General features: G+C 41.1%; 1 protein-coding gene across 2 annotated transcripts; it reads right to left on the reverse strand.

Moving 5' to 3' along the window:
• Positions 1-1,943: 1,943 nt before the first annotated feature.
• Positions 1,944-17,443, reverse strand: CHRNA6 (cholinergic receptor nicotinic alpha 6 subunit). Of its 2 annotated transcripts, none has more exons than XM_036249926.1 (6): positions 17,054-17,443; positions 15,304-15,443; positions 6,743-6,787; positions 5,513-5,622; positions 4,432-5,410; positions 1,944-3,034 (listed from the first exon to the last, which is right to left on the reverse strand). In XM_036249926.1, exons 1-6 carry the CDS (start codon positions 17,130-17,132, stop codon positions 2,903-2,905), a joined length of 1,485 nt encoding a protein of 494 aa, XP_036105819.1. In that variant the 5' UTR covers positions 17,133-17,443; the 3' UTR covers positions 1,944-2,902. The 2 variants fall into 2 exon arrangements, with proteins under 2 accessions (XP_036105819.1, XP_036105820.1); XM_036249927.1 differs by having other exon boundaries at positions 15,304-15,381; positions 17,054-17,118.
• Between the last annotated feature and the right edge of the window lie 1,114 nt (positions 17,444-18,557).

The following is an 18,557-nucleotide window of genomic DNA, read 5'->3' on the forward strand; positions in this document are numbered from 1 at the left end:
GTGTGGTTGCCCTTCAAAAAGCCTGCTAAGCATATGCCTTCACAGGCCTGCACTCCCTACTAATACCTTCAAAAATGTTCTAATTTTTCACAAGGTGGCTTATGGGCAGTTTGATAGAGAAATTCCTACATTGGTCTTTTCCACAAATTACAGGATGTTTAGCATCCCTACCCCCAGGCCCTACATAGCATCCCCAGTCATTGTGACAACCAAAACTGCCCTTTTAGACTTTTCCAAACACCAACTGGAATTAGTGTGTAGGTGTGTATGTGTGTGCACATGTGTGCATGTATGTAAAAGGGGTATAAGAGCATCTCCAGTTCAGAGTGGCTGGTTCTGCTGCAGGATTCACATGATAGTTCCAAAGTCAAGAGGGGGGATGGACAAGAGACCATGTTCAGATATTGTGTTCCTATCCTTACTGCCCACTACACACAAGAGGCACACCCTAGACCTTGGGGAAGGTTGGGCTGGGTAAAAACATCCTAAGTATATGCTCTCTAGGCCCTCAGATGGTGCCTCCAGGTTCTCAAAGTCTACACCTTCCTTCTCCCACCTCTTGCACCTCCCTCCACCCGACTTTGCCCTGACTAACATGGTGGAATTTGTTCAACAGTGTTGGTAAGGATAAGAAGAACATGGAATCCTTGTGCATTGTGAGTGGGAATATAAAATGGTACAGTCTCTGGCCCTCGTTGGGTTGTGCAGGTGGCAATCACTCGATGTGTCCCTTTCATGCCGATGCTTCTCTCTCTCTCTCCCTCCCATTCTATCTGAACAAAAAATGGAAAAATGTCCTTGGGTGAGGATAAAAAATAATAAAATAAAATAAAATGGTACAGTCACTGTGGAAAACAATATGGCATTTCTTAAAAAATTTAAAGTAGAATTACAATAATACCCAGCAATTCCACCTCTAGGTATATATTCAAAAGAATTGAAAGCAAGGACTCAAAGAGTTATTTGTACACTTGTGGTCATAGCAGCATTATTCACAAAAGCCAAAAGGTGGAACCAACTTAACCTAAGTGGCCATTGACAAATGAATGAATAAATAAAACATTGTACACACACACACACACACACACACACACACTGGAATATTATTCAGCCTTAAAAAGCAAATACACTTTGACATGCTGCAACTTGAAGACATTATGCTAAGTGAAGTGTGCCAATTATAAAAAGAGAAATGCTGTATTAATCCACTTACATAAGATACCTAAAGTAGTCAAATTAGTAGAGACAAAGTGGCAAGGTGGTTGCCAGTGCCGGGTGGAGGGAAGCATGCAGAGCTGTTGCTTAATGAGAGCAGTTCCAATTTCACGAGATGAAAGGGTTCTGTGGATGAAAGGTGATGATGGTTGCACAATAATGTGAATGTTTTTAATACTACTGAACTGTAAACTTAAAAATAGTTAAGATGATAAATGTATGCTTTATGTATTTTACCACCATTAAAACTTTTTAAAATAAAATTAAATATTGAATTGGTTTGATAGTAAAACAAAAAAATGTATCAAGTAACAGCAATCCAATGTAAAGACAGAAAGATAAAATACAGGTACTTCAATCACAAATATGAGAGGGAGTAAAAATACTTTAGAACAGAGTAATTCAAATCCAAGGCCTCTGCCGGGCATACCACACAGTACCTCCTGCTCCAGTATGAAAGAGACAAGGAAGAATTAACATAAGGTACTAGAAGTCATGGTGAATCAACACAACAGAGATTATGCAATCTTAAAAATTATATGTCAAGACCATGTATCATCATGGAGAAATGTGCTAATATGATGTTTTGAGAAACCAGAAAAATACAAAATTGCAAGGTAAAATTGAAGTGTAAAAAATTATATGTGCATATAGGCAAGAACTAGAAGGGAAAAGGCAAAAATAAAAGTAGTTCCTTTGTTAGAGAAGATTTATTTTTTGCTGCTTTAATAAATTGTTAGGATAATGTTTACACAGCAAATAAGAAGATAATAAATTCGAGTGGAATAAAACAGAATTTCCAAAGGGCTCCCTCTCAGAAGAGAAATTGTTCCAAAAGGTACAAGATCACACTTTCTGATAGAGGAAATTATTTTACTTTTAGTCTCAGCTCTAATGAACAAATGGAAATTGTCAACAAGAAAGAACAACAAAGGTCGCGTTGGGTTTGCCTGGCCACACAACACCATGTTCTACTATTTTGATTGCTCTAGTTACATTCCCCAGGTGACATGAGGTCCTGGACATCTTTGTGTTTATGACTTTCCCTAAAAAGCTGCAACTACTTGAGGACAACCTATTTCTGTTACTTTGGCAATGCCTAGCACAGTGCTGGGTTAACAACACTCAAGTTTCTTGCCAGATGAATGCTACTTAAGCATAGCCTGCTGAGATTGACTCCAACTACCTGTGCTTACTTTTTGCCAATTAATGTATCAAATAATGCTGGGTGTGAGCTACATCATGGAGACATGTACAAGAAAGCAAGCCTACAACAGTTCATGAGCATTGCAAAGGTCAGCTAGGTCCATGTTCTAGAATTTCGTGTCTGGCATGTGTCCTTCTACTGATCAGCAGCAGATTCTGGAGGGACAACAGAACTCCTTTTTAGTGTGGTTTGATGTTGATTACATGGTTTGCTGTATTATGGTTATTATGCTCCTGGGAGCTGAACATGTCCAGACAAGAGAAGCCTGTGGGGGCTGCCAGCTCTGGGCTCTAGCGTTGTAGCAAATCTCAAGCATTCCTCTGTGCTACAAAGGAAGGCATCCAGACTCCTAATTTTCATTCAATTCCTCTTTTTCCATCTAGTCATCAACTTCAGTAGATGGGAAGCTTTATGTCCCTTTCTTTATGGTAGGGAACACAGAACGAATACACCATCTGTAAATTTCACTAGATAAAATCCTTAAGATTTTCCTGTGTTCCCCAGTAGTGGCTGTAGAAATAGTCCTGCAGTTCCAAACACACAGACGATTATAAATATCCAAAGAAATACTCTGTCCACCACCATGGCCACATATTTCCAGTCATCTTCTACCTGAAAACCAAACAAAAAGTCAAATCAGTCAAAGCCAGGTGCTGTCTCATAAATAAGACTTCCTTTTCAAAGAAGATGCTCTCGGCAATTTTTAAAGCAAATGTTGGTATTATTTTGGTTAACCCATGTCTCCTATGGAGTACAGAGAAGAGCTTTTGTTTTGTCTGAAGAGGGTGGATACACGTTCCCCGTTCGTGCCTTGTGCAGCTGGCTCCAGTGTATGCAGAAGGTCTCAATAAGCCAGGATTCCATAGGTCACAAAGGACCTTTCCTGACTGCAAGAAGCACCCCCAAGAAATAGCTGCTTAGAAAGTGCAGTTCGTGTCACAGGCACCAGTGGGTAGCTGACCCCTTAGCAAGTCTGGGAAATAGGTTTGAGGCAGGGATTGTAGGGCATGTGGCATGATGGAGGACCCCCTTATTAGGAACAGGAAGCCCTCTAAACCTCAAAGTCATGCTGATTATGGAGAGACCGTTGTATTTCTAAATTCCTTCCAGTTTTTGACCTCCTAACTTCTGCCAAAATCTCCCTATCGGTGTCTTGAGAGCCCTACCTGGTGGTGATTAAGTCAACAGCAACTCTCTCCTAGATTTTATGAAGGTGTCACCATGAAGGGGAGTTCCGGGCTCATTTGTCCTGTGAGGCACCCCCACTCCCCATCTGAGTGACATGAAGTCACAGTATCTTGCCCTGTACCAACAGGGAAGACAAGATTTTAGGTCCTGAGATATCCTTTCACTAGGAGATACAGATGCCAGCAACTGCAGTATGAGGTCAAAACCAGACACCCGGCATGGGTTTTCAGATGCCCTCAGCTAGTCATCCTCATGGTATGAAAAGTTGGTGTGATTTTCTTGAGTTCTCCCTTTGGAGGATGGAGGAGACCCATGCTACTATAGACTCTGGGCAGCAGGAACAGAATATGTTGGTGCTAAAAGTAGCCCTGAGGCTCATTCAATTAGCACCTACATCCCTCTGAAGTAGAACAGCAGGATTGGAGCTGAGGAGGAGTTATTCCACCTTCCTCCCTCCGCCCTCAGATTGCAATCTGCTCCACATCATTCCTCCTTCCCCTCCGTGGGCAGCTTTCCCCTCTCCACCCCTTTTCTGCCACTGTTTCTAGTGGAGGAGCTCTTGGTTTTATCAACCAAGGTGGCCCTGAATGTTTATTTTAACCAGATTTCACTTGAGTTAACGTTGCTGGAAGTGGAGATTTGCTCTGGGCTTACCTGATCCCAGGTCAGTCCACCCATAACTGCGTGATAACAGAACTGGGTCTTAGAGTAATGCTGCCTGACCCTCTTGTAAATTGAACTCACTCTGAAGATCTGACCCTGTCCATAAGGTGCCTCTAGGCCTGCTGCAGGTGGACAGGGTAGAGAAGACATGCATTTACCTCTTTTGTTTTATTTTGGTTCTTCATGTTTTCTGCTATGAATTGAACGCTATTAATCACATCTTCAACTTCAGGTGAGTGCTCCGAATTTTCCGTCATCCATTGTAAAGGCCGATGACTTAATCTTCTCTTGCTGGTGGCACGCTGGTGTGATTTATGGCAGTGGCAGCCTTCTTTAAGAAGTCTGGGTTCCCTGCGACTATCACACTTCACTTTGGTAGGCCTGCTGGACATGCTTTTAGGTTTTTTATCAGAATTTGTCTTTTTCATCTTGTCCAGAGGTCTCTTCATCATCAGGATCTGGGGTAACAGCTGGAGGAAAACCATTTTCACCCACTTAGGCATGGTGTGTGTTGTTGGGGTGCGATAGTGTATGTTCAACACAAACACAGTCACCGCGATGGACAAGGTGACAAAGATCATGGTGAACAGTAGGTACTCACCCACCAGTGGGATCACAAGAGACGTGGACGGGATGGTTTCTGTGATTACCAGCAAAAACACAGTCAGAGAAAGCAGAACTGAAATGCAAAGTGTCACTTTTTCACCACAGTCAGAAGGAAGGTAAAAGACCAACACGGTGAGAAATGAAATAAAGAGACAGGGGATAATCAGATTAATAGTGTAAAACATCGGCAGTCTTCTAATGTAAAAAGAATAGGTTATATCTGTGTATATCTCTTCGCAACAGTTGTATTTTATGTCATGCTTATAGCCAGAAGCATCAACAATTTCCCATTCACTATTTTCCCAAAAATCATTCATATCCACTTTAGAGCCAATGATTAGAAGATCAATTTCAGCTTTGTCATATGTCCAGGAACCAAATTTCAGGGAACAATTCTGATGATCAAAAGGGAAAAAAGTGATATCCATAGGACAGGAACTCTTAAAAATAGCTGGTGGGGTCCAGGTTATCATGCCATCATATTTTAGAAGAGCTTTTGTCTTGCCTTCAACTTGGAAGTCACCAACAGCACTGCAAGGTAATCAGACACCATTAGTTACATCCCCTTTGCTATGGATCAGCATGTACCAAAGGCAACTTTGGAAAGAGACTACTGCTGTCAGACTCCCATACTTGTTATAGAGAACAATGTCAGGCTTCCAGATCTTATCTGCAGGAACACGAATAGTCTCAATGCCATCAAATTCCAATGGGTCCCAGCGTAATTTATAATCATTCCAGATCTAAAGGAAGTAGAAGTCAGCTTTAAAAAAATTTCTTAACAAATGTCTTCCAATGTTAATTCTACGTTTGTTCTTAATTAAAGAGTACATTGGGTTCTATCAAAAGTTGGAGTACTAAATTCATGGGAATAGGGGGATAGTTAGCTGAGCTGATTTGAGAAAATATAAATTATCTAATAGCTATTAGATAGTTACCTATTGATTATCAATTATCTGGTCAAGGTTATAGGCTCAATTTCTGTGTTCCATGGACTATATTCACATTGGAGTACAACTCATTTCTAATACTAAAAATGTTATTCAAGTGTACGATGATGAGTTTGTACAAAATCTGAGTAAAAGATTAAGACCTGGAGGGACCTGGAGAGTATTATGCTAAGTGAAACAAGCCAAGCAGAGAAAGACAAATATCACATGATCTCACTTATTTGTGGAATATAATGAACAAAACAAACTGATGAATGAAATAAACCCAGAGACATAGACATAGGGTACAGACTGACAAACCTCAGAAGAGGGGATGAGGGAGGGAGATAAATAAACTACAGAACTATGCATGTATGTGTAACCAATGAACATAGACAACAAAGCTGGGGAACAGGGCTGGGAGGAGGGGTTGGGAGGAGGGTGTCAACGGGGGAAAAAGGAGAAACATCTGTAACAAAAATAAATTAATAAAAATAATTTTTTTAAAAATATTAAGACAAGAAAAAAGGAAAATGATATAACATCAAACCAGCTGGTGCGACTTTAACCCACATTCTCCCATGCTCAGCTACTGACTTCTCCAGGATTAGTTGATCAGGATCAAATAGTGGGCAGACACCTGGCTCTGAAGCTCAAGTTACAGATAAAAACAGAAGAGTTGAGAGCAGAAACCAGAAGGACAGGGTCCCCGTGTTTCAGATAACTCTGTCACTATTTTTCTGCACCTGTGGAGCTTCATCAAGCCAGCTGCTACCAGAGCTAAAGTTTAGGCTTTGAGGATAGATAATATTTTATGCTCTATCATAAGCTGGAGATGGAAAGAGGGAATACTAGTGGATTTTATCCATTAGGTATTGTTAGGCTGACACATGTGTAACACAGGTCAAAGAAGACATGTGATGTAGACACATACATGACGTAGCCACAGATTGGTTTCCATGATCTGGTTTACTTCATCCTGGGAAGAAGAAACAATATTTTTAGCCTCAAATGTATTGCTAATAGAGGTAGATCTTAGAACAAGAATTACTACAAAAAAGAGCCAAATCTGAGTTATTAATGCTAATAGAGGGAAACAAAGAAGACTGAAAAGGCAACTTATAAAAAGCAACCAGATATATGATATTCCACATCAGGTCACAACCCTGTTGACTTCGAAAGAACATGTGGCTTAAAGACTGTCTTTCATATGTGATTTAAGCCTCACCACTTCTGCGAAGGCTTTCTGATCAGCGTAGCCCGTAAAGGTTTCTGAGCCCATGAAAGGAAAGAGGGAGAGAAGAGCGAATGTGGGAAGGAGGGAGGGAAAATACCACAAATGATGATAGGTATCTGTACCTGGTTCATTGTTTTTGTGGTCTTCTTCTTCATTTCCTAAACACCTCCCTTCCTCAATAGTGCTTCGGCACTCTACCGGCTCTGAGCCTGGAGGCCGATTGTCCCTTGAAATGTCAGTTTCGGCTCACCATGAAGTTTTCCAGTTGGAACCTGCCACTCCCACCCAAGCCATTGCTGATGGTTTCAATCATTCATTACACAAATATTTATTGAGTACCTACTCTGTGCTCTATAAATGCTATGACTACAGAAGTAAACAAGATGGAAAAAATCCTCACCTTCATGTGTCTTAGCTGTTAGTTGGGGAGATAGAAAATCAATAATAGATATATAATACATTGTAAGATAGTGATAGGTCTTACGAAGAAAAATAAAAATGGATGGAGTAGTGTGTGTATGTGTGCAGACATACACATGCATGCACACACACACATGTGAACACACATCTGTTTTAGGCAGGATGAACTAAGAAGGCTTCTCTGAGAAAGCAGTTTAAGCAGGGATCTAAATGACCTGAAGAGAATCATGGGGTTATCTGGAAGAAAAGCTTTGCAGGCTGATATTCCAAATATAATGTATTCATAAGCAGCCACCAAATCTCAGTGGAAAAGCTACTGAAGACACATCCAGAGCCTTAGCAGCCTCGCAACACAACAGCTTAAGGTTTAATGATGGTTACCCAGTAGGTTTCCAAAACTTCCCATCCTTGCTTCCCAAGGCACACGAGCACCCTCCAGAGTAAATGAGCTCAACTGTGGCTGCAATAGCTGTGGCCAGACCTCAGACACCAGCTTGCTCTGGTTCACTGAGCTGCTCTGCAGTTCTCCAACTCCCCTGAAAAACTCTAACTGGAGACCTTGCCAAGTTTCCTTCTACGAATGGGTTTGTGTCAAATCATGGTAAACTCTAGGAGTTTAAAAGGTCAAAAAAAGTTCATGGTTTCCACCCTGGCCGATTTAGCTCAGCAGTTAGAGTGTCGGCCTCCGGTCCAGAGAGACCCGGGTTCGGTTCCTGCTAAGGGCATGTACCTTGGTTGCAGTTTGTCCCCGGCCCTGGTTGGGTTGTGCGGGTGGCAACCACTCGATGTGTCACTTTCACATCGATGTTTCTTTCTCTCTCTCTCTCCCTCCCCACTCTATCTGAATAAAAAATAAAAAAATGTCCTCGGGTGAGGATAAAATTAAATTAAATTAAATTAAAAAAAAAAAAGTTCATGGTTTCCTATTGGTCAGGGAAAGCAAAGAAATGAACCATCCATTGGTCAAGTAGATCATGGTTTTACAATTACCCAAACCTAAAGTTTGTGCCTTCTGCTCATAAGAGGGTCACTTTGTGACCTACAGATTTCAGCAGAGGCCATGTTAATAAATCTATTGACTGTCAATCAAAAATGGACTAGCTCTGCAATCCAGAAAGGTCTCAGAGGTAACTTGTCATAAGCATCTTCCGAAGACTGCTTCCTCTCTGTGCATTGGTACACTATGTTCAGAAAACGAGTACACTGTGTTCAGAGAAATAAAATCAGGTGTTATATTTTCTTAATATTAACCCTGTCTTCCCACTTACACTTCCTCAGCCAGGTGAAGCTCCATGTGCTATGGACACCTCAGAGGTGTTTACCAACTTTATGGACCTTGCCAGACCAAGTGCTGCTCTACATCCAATTCCAGACCACACCAAAGGCTGTGGGCACTGTCATCAGACAGTCCAGCAAGAGGACGCCAGAGACCCACAATACCACTCTACATTCCTGGTACCATTACCCCGTATCTCTTTCTTGGGAAAATAAATTAATGACCCCCCCACCTGCATTAAAGAATTTGAGTTATAGTTTCAAATGAATTAGCTTCCAGATCTGTGGAGAATGTAGTGCCAAGTATACTACATTCTATAAGGCCTTTGTCATTTCAGATATGCAAGGCCATCAAAAGTACTGAACAGGGGCTTTGTCCTGGATCTGTGGGGGTGGGGGAAAGTGTGGACATATTCCTACACAAAAAGATTGTCCACTCAGACAACTCTGTGGTCAAATCATTCTGTATAGCAGCAAACACACTTCTATGTAGAGATATCTGTTGCTCTAAGGCCAGCCTGGTAGCTCAGATAGCAACAGAGGGCCTAGAACCTTATAGAAGGAAGTTGGTGACTGTGCATCCTGGCTGTACTCCTGGCTGTACTGCATCACAGAGCCATCCCCAGAGCTCACCGCAGCTCAGTGACAACAATGAATATGGTCCACAGGGACTTCTGGTGCCTCACATGAGAACAGATAGCCTTCAGCACATCAATAAGAACGGTTATATTAATATCTGGAAAAGTAGGCTGAAGTCTTACTTCTGAAGAGGAAAAAAAATTACTAAAGACAAAGAGGAACATTACATAATGATAGAAGGATTAGTCCACCAGGAAGATATAATGATCCTAACTGTACACACATCAAACAACAGAGTCTCAAAAGACATTAAATAAAAACTGATAGAACTGAAAGAAGAAACAGACAAGTCCCCAATTACAGCTGGAGACTTCAATACTCCCTCTCAGCAGCCAACAGTACTAGAAAATCAGTAAAAATATAGAAGATCAGAAAACATAATCAACCATAAGACTTAATTGACGTATATAGAACACTCTACTCAAAACAGCAGCAGACACATTTTTCCCATGCCATGTGCCATAATACAAACCTCAACAAATTTAAAATAATTGAAATAATGCAGTGTGTTTTCTGACCATAATGGAATCAAACTAGAAATCAATAACAATTGCTTCTCGGCATCTTGGCTAAGACCAAGTATAGAAATCAGTAGCAAAAAAGACATGGGAAAAGCCCTGGCCAGTTTTGCATAGTGGTTAGAGCATTGGCCCATGGACCAATGAGCTGCAGGTTCAATTCTGATCAAGGGCCTATATCTCGGTTGCGGTTTGTCCCCAGCCCTGATCAGGTCTCTTGGGAGGCAACCAGACAATGTGCCTCTATCACATCGATGTTTCTCTCCATCTCTCTCTTTCTCCCTCCCTCCCACTCTATCTAATGATAAATGGAAAAATATCCTTGGGTGAGCAATAAAAATAAAAACATGGGAAAACCTCTAAATCCATGAATATTAAACAACTCACTTTTAAATAATGCATGGATCAAAGAGGATATCTCAAAGGAAAAAAAACTTTTAAATACATAAAAATGAATAAAATGAAAACATATCAAAATATGAAGAAAATAGCTAAAAAACAATGCTGAGAAAAAAATGTATAGTATTTTTTTTTTTTATCCTCACCCGAGGACATTTTTCCATTTTTTGTTCAGGTAGAGTAGGAGGGAGAGAGAGGAAGGGAGAGAGAGAGAGAAACGTCGACGTGAAGGGACACATCGAGTGGCTGCCACCCGCACGACCAACCAGGGCCGGGGACAAACTGCAACCGAAGTACGTGCCCTTAGCGGGAACCGAACCCGGGTCTCTCCGGACCGCAGGCCGACGCTCTAACCACTGAGCCAAACTGGCCAGGGCTTGACGGCATTCTTATACACCAATGATGAACTCACAGAAAGAGAAACTGAAAAAAACAATCCCATTTACCATCGTGGCAAAAAAATTAAGATACCTAGGAATAAACTTAACCAAAGAAATAAAGAACCTATTCTCAGCCCTGGCCAGTTTGGCTCAGCGGTTAGAGCGTCGGCCTGCGGTCCGGAGAGACCCGGGTTCGGTTCCCGCTGGGGGCACGTACTTCGGTTGCAGTTTGTCCCCGGCCCTGGTTGGTCGTGCGGGTGGCAGCCACTCGATGTGTCCCTTCACGTCGATGTTTCTCTCTCTCTCTCCCTCCCACTCTATCTGTACAAAAAATGGAAAAATATCCTCGGGTGAGGATAAAAAAAAAAATTAAAAAAAAAAGAACCTATTCTCAGAAAACTACAGGACATTGAAAAAAGAAATAGAGGAAGATATAAAAAAGTGGAAGCACATACCTTGTTCATGGATTGGAAGAATTAACATCATTAAAATGTCCATACTACCCAAAGCAATCTATACATTCAATGCAATCCCCATCAAAATACCAACAACATATTTCACAGAACTAGAACAAATACTTCAAAAGTTCATATGGAACCAAAAAAGACCTCGAATAGCCACAGCAATTTTGAAAAAGAAGGACAAAGTAGGTGGGATCACAATACCAGATATCAGGTTATACTACAAAGTGACTGTAATCAAAACAGCCTGGTACTGACACAAGAACAGGCATATAGACCAGTGGAACAGAACAGAGAACCCAGAAATGGACCCAAGGCAATATGCTCAATTAATATTTGACAAAGGAGGCAGGAGCATACAGTGGAGTAAAGACAGCCTCTTTAATAAATAGTGTTGGGAAAACTGGACAGCTACATGCAAAAAAATGAAACTAGACCATCAACTTACACCATACACAAAAATAAACTCAAAATGGATAAAAGACTTAAATGTAACCCGTGAATCCATAAAAATTCTAGAAGAAAATGTAGGCAACAAAATTTTGGACATCATACGCAGCAGAATTTTCACTGATACATCACCTAAGGCAACAGAAACAAAGGAAAAAAATGAACACATGGGACTACATCAAACTAAAAAGCTTCTGCACAGCAAAAGAAACAACCATCAAAATGAAAAGGCAACTCACTGTATGGGAGAACATCATTGCCAATGATACATCAGATAAGGGGTTAATTTCCAATATATAGAGAGTGCTCATACAACTCAACAAAAGGAAGACAAAGAACCCAATTAAAAAATGGGCAGAGGAGCTGAATAGACACCTCTCCAAACAGGACATACAAATGGCCAAGAGACATATGAAGAAATGCTCAACATCACTAGTCATCAGAGAGATGCAAATTAAAACAACAATGAGGTATCACCTCACACCTGTCAGAATGGCCGCCATCAACAAATCATCAAACAAGTGTTGGTGAGGTTGTAGAGAAAAGGGGACTCTAGTGCACTGCTGGTGGGAATGCAGACTGGTGCAGCCACTATGGAAAACAATATGGTGTTACCTCAAAAAATTAAAAATTGAACTTCCATTTGACCCAGTGATCCCACTTCTAGGAATATACCCCAAGAAGCCTGAAACACCAATCAGAAAGAATATATATACCCCCATGTTCATAGCAGCACTATTTACAATAGCTAAGATCTGGAAACAGCCCAAGTGTCCATCAGTAGATGAATGGATAAAAAAGCAGTGGTACATATACGCAATGGAGTACTATGCAGCGGTAAGAAAGAAAGATCTCTTATCCTTTGAGACCACATGGAGGGACCTGGAAAGTAGTATCCTAAGTGAAACAAGCCAAGCACATGATCTCACTTATATATGGAATATAATGAATATAATAGTCTGAGGAATAGGGTAGACCCAGAAAGATGAAAGTAGGGTACAGACTGACAACCCTCAGAAGAGGAGGTGGTCGGGGGTGGGAAGAGATAAACCACAGAATTTATATGCAGGTATGCATAACCAATGGACATGGACAACAAAGCTGGGGACGAGGCGGGGGGGATGGGGAGAAAGGTGTCAATGGGTAAAAAAGGAGAAACATCTGTAACAAAAATAAAATTAAAAAAAAAATTTTTTTTAAGAAAAAAAAAGCTGATTCTTGCCCTGGCCGGTTTGGCTCAGTGGTTAGAGTGTCAGCCTGCGGTCCGGAGAGACCCAGGTTCGGTTCCCACTAAGGGCACGTACCTCGGTTGCAGTTTGTCCCCGGCCCTGGTTGGTCGTGCGGGTGGCAGCCACTCGATGTGTCCCTTTCACATCGATGTTTCTCTCTCTCTCTCTCTCTTCCTCTTTCTCCCTCCCACTCTATCTGTACAAAAAATGGAAAAATGTCCTCGGGTAAGGATAAAAAAAAATAAAAAAAAAGAATAGAGAATACAGTACTAACAACAACTTAGTCATACCCTTGACAGCTTAAAAGAAAGACTAATTCCTCAAAAGCCACAAACTATCCAAATTCAAAGAAGATAAAATAGATGATCTATTTTTAACCTATAGATATAAAAATAATAAATTTATCATTTAAAAGCTCCTAGAAAAGAAATCTCTAGTCCGAGTAGTTTTCCCTGGAGAATTCTACCAAACATATAAAGAAGAATTAATGTCTTGGACCACGAGGCAACACTGAAGGAAGAAAGGACATGCTAAGGATGGTGAAATCGAAAGAGAAAGAACGTCGGTCACTGTTACCATGTATGGTGCATGCTGTTAGCATCATAGCCCATGTGACTGACATCCCCTGGAGCTGCATAACCTGGGCAACGGAACATGGTGGGGCAACTGCTGACACTATGGAGTCACCTCCTGAACTGTTAACCTTTAGGTTTCTGTTACATAAGAAAGAAAGAAATGTGTTTTATTGAAGCTGTAGTTTGTTGTTAAATCTCTGACAGTAGCCAAATGCAATGTCAAAATCTCTACTCAGCAGTCCACCACCCACCATCTTCAGGAAAATGTCCTGAAAGGTCCTGGGCCGATCAGTCAGAGATTTGACGTGAGGCTGAACACTGAGGTGGGCTTCCTCACAGACTTTAGGTGGAACTCAGTTCGGCTTGTCATTCATAAGAACCCAATCCATACAAATATGGCTCCCAGCCCAATAGGTGACCAGTACTAAGCTGGTCACCTATATGGGGGAGGGGGGAAAAGGAGAGGGGTCAGAATAGGTACTAAATAAAAATTTATTAAAAGAATGAGTGGGCCCATTTAGGTGAGAGTTAACATCTATTTTTTTCTTTCTTTCAATCCGGTATATATATACTTCCCACCTGGGCCAGAAGCTAGAGGACCACGCCAGGGTCAGCCTAGTCCACAGGGAAGCATGCGTTGAAGAAACAAGGTGGGCCTTGCTTCACATCTGTAATTAAGGTCTTTCCCCAGGTGTACCTAGAGAGACACCACTGTTCCTAGTCGAGAAGGAAGGAGGGCCCCTTCCCCATCCATGGCTGGGACTGATACGAAAGCGGATTCCTCCTTCTGCTCACTTTGTCTCAGAAACTCTCTCTAATATCCTTCTCTGGAGGTGCTTCAAACTTCCCTTACTTCCTGACCCTGCTTATTCCTCCAGTTTGGTCAAATCCTGAGCCTCAGGCCAGACCTTCCCTTGTCCCATACTTGGAGCCCAGAATCCACCTCTATGTTAGAATACCAATCCCCGCGACTTCCTTTCCCTGCAACTAAGGCATAAAGATTAATCAAAAGAAAGGACTCTAGGCCCTGGCCGGTTTGGCTCAGTGGTTAGAGTGTCAGCCTGTGGACCAGAGAGTCCCGGGTTCGGTTCCCACTAAGGGCACGTACCTCGGTTGCAGTTTGTCCCCGGCCCTGGTTGGGGTTGTGTGGGTGGCAACCACTAGATGTGTCTCTCTCACGCCGATGTTTCTCTCTCTCTCTCTCCTCCCCTCTCTCCTTCCCACTCTGTCTGAAGATAAGTGCAAAAATGTCCTCGGGTGAGGATAAAAAAAAAAAAAAAAGAAAGGACTCTAGTCCTATTTGCCCTCGAATATGGTAGCAATAAATTAAAATAAGAACTCCAAATTCCCATCTGTTTTTTCAGGTCTGGATGGAGCCCTATAACAAAGAAGATGATTTTTTTCTTTCTTATGTAACATAGAAGTCTTAAAGCAGTTTTTGGTATGGAGTAAAAAGAGTGTGAGCTTTGGAGTTAAACAGGGCTGGTTCACATCCAGTCCCACCGTAACTGCATGAGCTCGGGGCAAGCCGCTCACTGGGCTGCTGGCCGCTCAGCCGTCAAATGCAGCAGACAGCCACAGTGCAGACGGTGTCTGGGCATAACAGGTGCACAGTGAAGTTAGCTCTCGTTGTCTTCCCCCTTCCACTTCCCCTTCACCTCTTTGTTTCATAAACTGGCTCTCAAAGCACTGCCAGAAAACAATCCTGCCTTAATGCGAGTCGTTGTAGCATCAGTGGGGAAAGTGTCTCCCCCACACAGGGGCGGCTGCGAAGGGCCAGCAGCCAAGCAGATTTTTGTCTATTCGTATTTTTCAGATTCCCACATTTACCTATTTACCGCGTGCAGTAAGTGGAGCAAGGTTTGGGAACTGCTCTGACCCTCCCAGAGTCGGGGCTCCTTGAGGCACTTACCACATTGGCCAGCTGCGTGATGGCCACTTCAAAATGCACCGTGATGGGGTCAGAAACATTTTCCACGGGCCTGATGAACTGGTTATAATGAGAAAACAGTCTGTGAAAGAGTCTCTCCTCAGACGCACAGCCTGCGCAGTCTGCATGGCCAAACACAGGGAAAAATTAGAGAAGCAGAGAGGATGCTGGCAGGCGGGGCGTTTCTGGCAGCTTCCATCACTGGGTGACACGGCAGTGAAGAGTCCAAGATAAAAACAGTAATGCTTACATTTCAGGACAAGTGAGATAGCAAAGGAAATAATGTTAGTAAAAGCACTTTTTAAAATCTAAGCCACCACAAATGTAGAGAGATAGATACTAGCTCCAGTTTTTGCTTATGTCACTGAATGTAGCTCACAATTTTACTGACCCGGTAATTAAGGAATAGTCCTGCCCTTTCTTGTCAAAGTACTGATCCAGCTGACCTGTTTCTTCTCTAGCAAGGTGCCTGGTTGGGAAAACTTCACAAGCAAACTGAAACAACTAGTGGGATCATTAAGGTTTCATCAAGCCATACTGCTTTTTAAAACCAACTTTGAAATTCAATTATTTTGGAGATTTGTGAGCATGCAAGGCTTTTAAGGCAAAATTACTTAAACTGTTTTTAAAAGAATATGAAATTGGTTCTTAAACAACAGTATTTTTAGTTGCTTAATTTTACACATTAGTTGAAAGCCTATCTCTTTGTATTTTTCTAAGAATGCATTAAAAGTAGGTTACTTCCCTTCATTTGACATCATTCAATTCATTCCCCTCTACATTTTTCTCTTATAGACTTCAAATTTGACACCTGAAATATTATTCTACCAATTACCCCAAAGGGATTTATACCCTGCAAGGGAAAAAAAAAATTAAAGGAACTGAAAAACTCATTAGGTAAAAATGAACAAAAGGACAAGTGTTATAATAATAAATAAGACGAGTTGTTTGACAAATGCATTTGGAAACACTGACATTTTAGCAGGAAAGAACAATTTTAAATGTAAAGCAGCATTCTTGCCACTATAATTAATAATGGTAGAAATATTTCTACAAGAAACAATTTAAAAAATCTCCGTTACCCATTTCCCCACCTGGAGACATGTTTTCCTTTGAGACATTTTAGAGAAGCCCTCATGAGTCTCAAAGAGCACGTGCCCTGCAGAGCCGACTGCACACGGAAATGTGGTTTGTTCAGGGAGAGCAGCAGCTGTCCATCCCTAAGTCTTAGCTTTTAAAATAAATGATCTTATTCTTAAAACACATTTCAGCATAGTAATATAACATGTTTCCCAAAGCAAAGATGATTACCTATAAAATGGAAGAACTCATATACTGAATAATAGTATCAGCTAACAAAGAGATCAGTTTTGAGAAAATATTCAATACAGATATGAACAAATAAGTTGAATACATCCAAGGCACAGATGGATAGAAAACTGCATCATTATTATTATGACCGTATTTTAATTGGGAAAATAAAATAAAATAAAATAGAGTTTTCAATGTTTCATTGTCCTCCCCATCCTGCCCCCCCATATCCCAGTTTACAGATTAAGCCTAACCAATAAAAAATAGATGAACAGTTGTAACAACAGTAATTCCTATGCAGACATTCTACATGTTTACCTGTAGAATATTTCATCTCTTTGCTCAATCAAGCACAACTAGAAAAGAAGGGTAAATATGTAACTAAAAAGAGACTACAAGATAAAGCAGAAACAAAACCTACCTTTAAAGAAAGGTATGAATATACACAACCAGAGACACAAACCAAAGTGAAGGCGTCCCTGACCCTTGCTGGTCAGCATGATTAAAACACTCTTTGATTTCTTTTTCTAGTCAAAGGTTTGTGGAAAACAAAGAGCTATCAGAGAGCCACATGCATCAGACCTTTCAGTCATCAGAGCCCCACTGCAATCCATGTGTCTTCTGCAAAATAAAAACATTCACAAACATAACACGTCGGTTTCCGATATCAGAGACTGAGGCCAACCAAAAGGACAAACCAAAAGGACTTTGTCTGATGGCAGATGAGTCATCACATTTCCTGTCACCCTAGATCTCTTTTCATGCGAGAATGGTGAAGAAAAGCAGGGAGCAAACGGAAGGCAGACAGGACTGAAGGAGGACGGAAAGCATCTTTCAGTAGCGCAGCCTCAACCTTAATCCTTAGGACAACACACATTTACTGAGCTCTAACTAGAGGAAAAGTGTATGCTAGGTCCATAGAGTGTATTCTGGTTCACTTAGTTGTCTAGTTAATCAAGGCTTTCCTTTGTTATTAGAAAACTTTCTAAAATAGGAATCACTATTTCTGTCTTAATAAGAGTGGCTTATAGAATTTATTTGCTTTTGTCTGTCTGCAGGGCTGCTAGGTTAGTGATCACCATTCAGGGCTAGAGATTAGATGTCTGAAAATGAGAGGAATAATATGAATACAGGATGCCACCTGGATAGTTCTATGTTTATTTAAACATCCTTGTCATCAAATATGTGTGTACACACACACACACACACACACACACATTATTAAGCTATGAGTAAGAAGGAAATCCTGCCATTTGTGATAATATGGATGAAACTGGAGGACATTATATTAAGTGATATAAACCAGACAGAGAAAGACAAATACTATATGGTCTCGCTTATATGTGGAACCTAAAAAAGTTAAACTCACAGAAGCAGAGTGGCTGCTTGAAGCTGAGGGGTGGGAGTAATGGGAAGATGTCAGTCAAAGGGTATGAACTTACAGTTTTAAGATGAATAAGTTTGCCCTGGCCGGTGTGGCTCAGTTGGTTGGGTGTCAGTCCAAGCACTGAAAGATTCCTGGTTCAATCCCCAGCCAGATCACATGCCCAGGTTTTGGGTTCAATCTCTGGTAGTTGGCATGCGGGAGGCAGCCGATAGATGTTTGCTCTCACATTGATGTTTCTCTCTCTCCCTTCCACTCTCTCTAAAATTCTTAAAAAAAAAAAAGATGAATAAGTTCTGGTGGTCTAATATGCAGAATAATGACTATTGTATACTTTAAATTTGCTAAGAGAAAAATCTTAAATGTTTTTAACACATATACACACAAATGATAACTAAGTGAGGTGATGGATATGCTATTTAGCTTCATTGCAATAATCACTTCACAATGTATATCAAATCATCACACTATACACCTTAAATACATACTATTTTATTTGTCAATTATACCTCAAAAAAGAAAAAGATGGGGGGGTCAATGG

Source organism: Molossus molossus, unplaced genomic scaffold, assembly GCF_014108415.1.
Source record: "Molossus molossus isolate mMolMol1 unplaced genomic scaffold, mMolMol1.p scaffold_m16_p_9, whole genome shotgun sequence".
NCBI classification, from domain to species: Eukaryota; Metazoa; Chordata; class Mammalia; order Chiroptera; family Molossidae; genus Molossus; species Molossus molossus.

Excerpts from the sequence above, each read along its gene's own strand:
- CHRNA6 (XM_036249926.1), bottom strand. The coding sequence starts at position 17,132 with ATGCTGACCAGCAAGGGTCAGGGACGCCTTCACTTTGGTTTGTGTCTC. Across the intron at positions 15,444-17,053 it reads ATTCATACCTTTCTTTAAAG|ACTGCGCAGGCTGTGCGTCT; the intron begins GTAGGTTTTGTT and ends TTGGCCATGCAG. Across the intron at positions 6,788-15,303 it reads TCACGCAGCTGGCCAATGTG|GATGAAGTAAACCAGATCAT; the intron begins GTAAGTGCCTCA and ends TCTTCTTCCCAG.